Raw genomic sequence first — 7,500 nt, 5'->3', positions numbered from 1 at the left:
AATACCAAGTATTTTCTTGCTTAGTGTAGAAATTCAAGTACAAAAGTCTTTCTGGTCTATTTGCTACAACACCTCCTCTCAAAAAGGTTAAGAAGAGGTGAAAAGGATGAAAAGGCACTTGCAGGGTTTAAAAAAATCTTCGATGGAAAAAACATCTTTCATATCACAAAAAAAGTCTCCTGTAGGTTGTTATGTGCATAAGGTGGAGGCTTAAGAGCAGACACATTTGCAGATGAACTGCTTTTACTAGCTTCTCCGAGACATGACATTTGTTCAGAAGATTAGCCAGGTTGTAATGTGTAGCATAATTGCACTGTGCGGATGTCCCAGAAGTGAAAACCTAATTGCTTGACAGGCCTATAACTTTGTGGTACGCTCTCACCTTGTTAGGTCCTTTTCTGATGCAGTTCAAATGAAGTCTGGCCGCAGGTGTGCCTAATTTACCTCGCAACAGAACGTGTTGAGTTTAATTGCACAGTGGTTGTTAGGAAAAATTGGTGGGTGGAATATCAAGTGACTTACTGTACGCGGATGGCAGATGGGCGTTGAGAGGCATCGTGAGCTAAGTGTATAGGTGAGGTGAGTTAATAAAAGATGTAAATTTTATCTTAAAATAGTGAAGTCTTGTGGTAGGTAATACATTTTAATTAAGATGGTAGCAGTCCCCATTCTAGCAGCGTGAAAAAAATCAAAGCAAAGGAACATCACAAAGACTGCATTTTTCTCCATATCAGTATTTTAGAAGCAGCTTAGTATGTTTAGGAAGTCTGTTCTGCAAGACTGTTTTATTAAAAAAGACTCCAGTGTGTGCGCACAATACAAAATACAGCAGGGCAAGCCAAATCTTGAAAGGCTTGCATTCTCATTCTGCTGGTAGCAACGAAGTTTGAGACTTGACCAAACGGAGCTCTGATCCAGCTCCTTGCTTCTTGCTGTGTCACAGACATCTTGTCTCAGGAGCACAGGGCTCGCAGAGCAAGCACCTGGCCCTGTTCTCTCTCTGGTAAAGATGGATTCCTAACACCCACGGTCCTTGTTGGTCAGCTGAGAGGAACGACCAAGTCAGTCATCTTCTCCTGGCAAGGTGTGGGAAACGCCCTGCCTGGGAACATGGTTGTTAACTTACGTTGACTTCCTCTGAAAAACCTGTGTCGATGCCACCTGTGCACCATCAGCTCTCTGAAAACACAGATTAAAAGAATGAAATGAAATATCTCAGTATCAAGGAATGTAGCAGAGCTGAAATATGAGTACTGCTTGTGTTCGCCCCAGCCTTGTGGCTTCAATATTTAGCCCAGTCCTCAGGATCATCCTAGCAAATTTGAAGATGACCAGTTCCGCCAAGCATGGGTCCTTTTCACCGAATAATTAAACAAATACCGGTTCCAGTTGACGTTTAGTGAAAAGGTGCTTTAATGGCCCTTTTCTTTTGGACATGATGTGAGCTCTCTTTATAGAAACAATTCATCATGAATGCTTGACGTTAAAAACAACCCACGAGGAGCAATACTTAGCATTCCTAGTGCACAATTCATTGGAGAATTTCCGAGCAATTTACAAACATTAGCTCAATAAGCCTCACAACACCCATTTAAGATCAGAAAAAAAAATAATAAATAAGATACTCCTCTTCAGCCTGGCTGTGGCACTAAGGAGCTATAAAGCTGGAGACTCGCCCCAGCTCCTGACTCCCCAGTGCCTGGTGGTCCTGTGCTGATGTCGGCATCAGCTGGTCCTTGCACATCATTGCAGTCTGTGCAGCAGAAGGTGTACAAAAAATTAATAGAGACATGACAGAAATGCCATTAAGTTTAGCTTATACTCAGCTGATCTGGAGATCAAAAGTATCGTGGAAAAAAAACAACCCCAAACCCAAGGCAGATAAAACTCAGGTGAGGGTGTGACTAACAAAGATGCAGTTTTGTGGAGTCATTGATAGTGTCTCTTCAACACTGTCCAGAAAACCTGAGTTCAGTTGAGGATCTGAGCTAGAAGATCATGTCAACCACAGCAGAAATCCAGCTCTCTTCCAGCTCAACAGCTAAAAGTCTTTTACAGATTTTGCGATAGGAAGTTTTAGAGCACCGTGCATTCAGCTGAACTGACAGCATTGATTTATTTATGTACAGTTTCAGTAAACCTAATCGTTTCCCTACTTGCTTCTGATAGAGATCGCTCCTTCAGCTTTAGCATCCCGTATTAAGATTAGGGTCCTGCGCAAGTTTGAACTGAAAATGAAGAGCTGTGATTAAAAGCACCAGTTTGGGATAGGGGGAGACTCCCATAATGCTCCTGTCCGAACCTTGAAGGTCTGCAGGAGCAAGTGCGATGTGGTGCAGCCGTGATTGTACTTTCTATTGGCTGCAGTTGGGCTGTGTTGGATGCTGAAGAAGGGAAGAAGGGCCTGGTTTGCCTCCTGCCAGGAATGCTGTTGGCACACAGAAACTTCTGTGAAGCATATACAGTGAGAATAGCCACAGTCACTTTGTAAAGATTGGCATCAATAAATAATAGCTGTTCATATTCTAAGTGTAAAAGCTCTGCCTAACCTCGCTATTCAACTTGTATGAAGTTGGGCAGCACAACTGGACTGGAGCATCTGAGAAACTCGGGGTGAGGAGAAAGTCCTGAGCCTTGCTAGTCGTTAGCTGTCAGCCATTAGCCACAAAGCAGACCCACAGAACATTTTTTTAATTATGAAGCATGAAAACACACCTACATAAAGAAAAGAGACTGCGTTAGGCTGTGAACATCCTCCTGTGCCAGGGCAGGATGGTGAGGGTCCCCCCATCCTGCATAGCCTGCAGGGTACAGACTTCCCATATCAGCTCATTGCTCCAGTACAGGAGGGTGACATAAAGGAGTTTGCATCTTCCCAAGCTTTTCCCCTTTCTAAAAGTGCATGCTGTGTTCCCAGGAGGCAGTGTTGCTACAAAAACAGTTTGTGGGGAGATGCCTAGATGATAAGGGTTAGTCCTAAATAATTGCTGGTTGCCACTCAGCAAAAATAAGCTGGCTTTCCATCCCCGGGTAGAGTGACTCCTTACAGTTAAAGGCTGGCAAAGGTTGAAGAGGTCGTAAGACAGAGCCTAATTTGCCATGTTCCTTTCCTTTCAAAAACAATGAGGGAACTGGGGCCTTGCCGGTGGGCAGATCCTGCCTGGATCTCCCTGGAGTCAGCAGGAGTTGGATCGAGTCCCTTTGAATAGCGAGAGTTTCCAAACCGGAGGCAAAGCCAAGTGTTTTTCAGAAGATTGATCATTCATTACCTTGGAATTTTCGACATAGAGGTCATTACTGCTAATATAAGTTGTGAAAAAAATAAAACGTATTAAAAAAATAAAGACAAATTCTCATCTGGTGTAAGTCATTGCCTTTGAATTTAATGAGTCATTGAAATCAACTTTCCCACACCGAGCTAAGGATATGGCCTGGAGTCAATACATTTGTAGTTGTTGAAAAATTAAAAATATAAATTTGCCTTTCCCTGGCAATAATGTTCTGTTTATGACAGAGATCTCATGCTTTAAAATAAGTTCATTAACTAATGGGAAAGTAATATTTCACTACCAGTAATCTTTTGGGTATAACTATTTATGATTAAATTTTATTAAACTTTTTAAAAATTGGATTTACATTTTGATGAATCTAATAGATTTCAATTTTGTATCTTTATAGATTCTTTCTAAAGTTTTTCCTCAAGTGCAATCAGAACTGTTTGAAGAATGCAGGCAACCCGCGAGACATGCGAAGATTCCAGGTACAGATGCCTCTTAAAGAATAAACGCTATGTGAAAGACTTACTCACATCTTCATCTTGAACTCTTTTTTTATGAAAACCCAGTAGCAGTGCTCCTACTTAGTGTAGTTCCAGTGCTGCGTGCCTTTAAAAAACCCGTGCTGTTGGTGTTTTATGTTTCCCCCACAAATTTGAATGGTGGTTCTTGGGACTTGCCGAGTTCGGCAGTGGACTGTAATGGATGAATGCTGATGCCAGTGGGTCTCTCCTCAGGACGTAATTCCCCAGCTTTCCTTCACGCTAGCAGCTTGCGTTGTAGTGTGGTGTATGCTCAGAGGGGGAGGGGTTTTACCTATGTAGACTGAGTAGCGTTATCTTACTAACAGACATGACCGTGGAGCGCAGTGAAGTTTGGATCTCACACAGGGGTTTTTCCTATTCACAACTTGTAAATCCAGCAGTGGTGGTCCAACCCACATATCTTTATTCCAATTGTGTTAGAAAATGTTTAATACTTCACTTTCTCCTTACAGCTTTTGAAATATCCTGTAGTGAATCATAACACTACAGAGACAGCTGACATGATGGACAAATGATTTCCTCCATATTTGGGGTCATTTGAAATACTTGTTAGGAAATATATGCCTTTTATTTCCAAATACTTCAGAGTGATTCATATTTGAGACTAATAATAAAGTAGTATTGACATGTTCAAAACTTTCTTATTTTTGAGAAGCATAACTTGTGGTTAAAGTTGATAGCAAAACATGTGACATCTGTTTTCATGCACAGCCAACCAACCGGCGAAGCCAGCACCCTTGAGCCAGCCAACAGAAAAGATCTGTAGCTGGAAAAAATATTTCTTCAAAACAATTGAGCCAAGCTTCCATTTTTCATGCATCTCAGCTTCACGTGGCATTGGTGATATTGATCCATCTGAACAGAACAGAAGGTCAAACCTGGAATGAGTGGAAATGTCCTCTTTGTCTCACCGATGACTAAATGAAGCATCAGTCATGAGTGATCTTGTGGTCGACAATGGAGCCAGTAGGCACTAGAAAGACTTTCCTGGGTCTCTTTAGCTAATCTTCCTGCCTCTCAGAAGGTTTAACTGGACTTAACAGTATGTCAGATCTTGAACAATATTTTTAACTGGTTTCACTGTCTCCGCACCTTTCTTTAGGTGCACTGCAGGAATAAGCCGATATAACAAAGCATAGCATGTCTACTCTCTTTTGCTGAACTACGGTATTTTCCCTTGGTGACTGACCTATATATACATGACAGAACAAAAATAGTTGTCATTTTTATGTACACCTTTCTCTGTCTTTTTAATACACCGTGTTCTAGGAAACAAATCCAGAAACCTTTGCTGAAAATCACACTTGTGTGTTTTGCAATATTTCTTAAAGTCTCGGAATCTTATTGAAATTGAAAGCAGATAGCCCAGTGGCTTGGCAGCAGCTCTGCGGCCGAGGTGAGTGTGCAACCTCAGCACTCTCCGAAGTGGATGTTGACAGGAGCGAAAGTGTCCACTTCTGGGAGGAGAAAGATAGGGAAGCAGAGCAGCCTGGCAGAGAACTGCCCTCGGGCTGTTCTAAAGGGTACCGCAGATGGCTGTCTCAAAGGAGGCAGGATACACAGAAAAGGTGCTGTGATAGCTGAAAGCTAATTATGGGTTGTGAATAAGAAACAGGATCAGAGGTGATCCAAAACACAGAAGCAGACAAGAATTTTCTTCTGATGCCTTGGACCAGCTCTGTGCAAAAGGAGGCTAGTTTTCCCCCTTCCATTTCTGTTTGTTAAGCGTTTGGGTATAGGAGCTGGCGTGAGAACCCCGGCAGTCGTTTCTGTTATATCCAAAAGTACAATAAATGGAAGGAGAACGCTAAGATTTGTACCAGCTTTTGCTGCCGTCACGGCAAGGGCTGATAGGGCCTAACCTAGCCACTGACTTTAAGGACTCTACTGATGGTAAACCCCAAAGAAAATGCTGCGGTGATTACTTCATTTAGAAAACCTGGAACCGACCCCACAGGGCCCATGCTGGAGTATTTAAATAAGATGTAAATGTCTGTCTGGGATAATAGTGATCGACCTACGAAGCCGTGTTCCCCGCAAACACGGGCGCATCTCACGGTTTCCTCTTTGGCTTGTGTTCATGCGGTATCATTTCCGGAAGGAGTTTCACAACTCCATTGTGTAGGTGTTTTTATCGGGAAGGTTGTGCGTTTTGCATATGTTCCTTTTCCATTTTCTACTGAGAAGCAGCTGGAAGCCAAAGAAGGCCCTATCCATCATCTCTTCTATGGCCGGACTCTGAACCTGGACACAAGAATAGGAGCCTTTCACTCAAAAATAAAGGAGGAAATTCCATTGACATACCAGGGTCAATCACCATCCAAATGAACTTGAGAAGGGATACTTTTCATGGATTGAAAACACTTTCACTATTCATATTCAAGTCGGTCTTTTCAGATGCAAAAAAGTTCATTATCAGACATTAAATGTAATTGTAAAACTGACCTGGAGATCATTTACTGAAGAAAAAATGGGGAGTTACCATAGTTCTTGATTTATTAAGCTTTTTTTTTATTTGGAATCCTCACAACCCTTCATTTGAAGACAGTCTCAAGTGAACAAATTTTAATTAGATAAACTATCTAATCAATATATCAACAGATCAATCAAAACAGCAGCTTTTAAAATGAGTGGCTAGAGGGGTGTTTCTGAAACTAATGGCTAGAAGAATATTTCCCTGAATTGAATTCATTTGTTAGCATAATAGGAGATTAAACTCTAATTAGTGTAGCAGGTTCTGAAGAGAAACAATTGTGAGTTAAAAATCACCAGTGTTAGCCACATAAACAAAGATGTATTCATAGTTGTCACTCACTTCATTTAAAGTGAAAAGTAGCAGGCTGTGGTGGTGTTTTGTCTCAAAAGAAGATCTGATTCTGTATCTATGTTTGCGAAAGTATGCAGGATTTTTTAAATTTTGGGTTTTGTTTTCTCTTTCAGGTTGTTGTATCAACAACAGTCAATGTGGATGGCCACGTGCTGGCTGTCTCAGACAACATGTTTGTACACAACAATTCCAAACACGGGAGGCGGGCTCGCCGCCTTGACCCCTCAGAAGGTACGGCCCCTTCTTATCTGGAAAATGGTAGGCACACATTTACATGTCTTTTTTTATTTGCAATGCTTTTTTTTTTTTTTTTTTCCCACCATACTTTATGTTGATACACTACTAAGTTTACTTTTACATCATTTCTTCTCGCATCCATCAAACCACCCATTAAAAAAGTCCCTTAGTATTTCTCAGCCCTTGTCAACTAGAATACGGGCACTTCTGAATTTGCTTCTGACTTCTTTCCTTATTTAATACTTAGAGTTTTGCAGTCACAACCAATTTTTCATCTTTTTCTTTTTTTTTTTTTTTTTTTTTTCAGTCTTGTTTTGCTTGCAGCTTTTTCTTGCTATTTAATTTGACTTGATTTTATTTTGGCTTGTCATATTCCTTGATCCAGAGGTACAGTCTCAGGTTATGTATGCAAGTTTAAGTGGATGGTAAAAACATGACCGAATCTGTAAAGAATTTACTGTGAGGTCAATTTCCTGTGGCTGGGCCTTACTGCAGATTACGGCAGGAGGGGGTTTGTATGAGAAAAACAGCATAAAATGTTTTTCTTCAGACTGACTCAATGTGATTGACTTCTTGCCTGAACTGCTAAAAGAAGATAGTCTGAGATGAAGAAGAG

At 41.2% G+C, this 7,500-nt stretch overlaps 1 protein-coding gene across 2 annotated transcripts in view; it reads left to right on the top strand.

The window, feature by feature from the left end:
* EBF3 (EBF transcription factor 3) overlaps nt 1–7,500 on the top strand; it is a 121,093-nt gene that overhangs the window by 73,007 nt on the left and 40,586 nt on the right. For both annotated transcript variants that reach the window (XM_056352371.1, XM_056352373.1), the window contains exons 7-8: nt 3,679–3,760; nt 6,761–6,878. In XM_056352371.1, the coding sequence (XP_056208346.1) occupies nt 3,679–3,760; nt 6,761–6,878 (200 nt within the window). The remainder of the gene's footprint in view (nt 1–3,678; nt 3,761–6,760; nt 6,879–7,500) is intronic.

The sequence above is a fragment of the Falco biarmicus genome, chromosome 9, assembly GCF_023638135.1.
Source record: "Falco biarmicus isolate bFalBia1 chromosome 9, bFalBia1.pri, whole genome shotgun sequence".
NCBI lineage: Eukaryota > Metazoa > Chordata > Aves > Falconiformes > Falconidae > Falco > Falco biarmicus.
The sequence above is the reverse complement of the archived record's forward strand: the minus strand, read 5'-3'. Positions and strand labels throughout refer to the sequence as shown.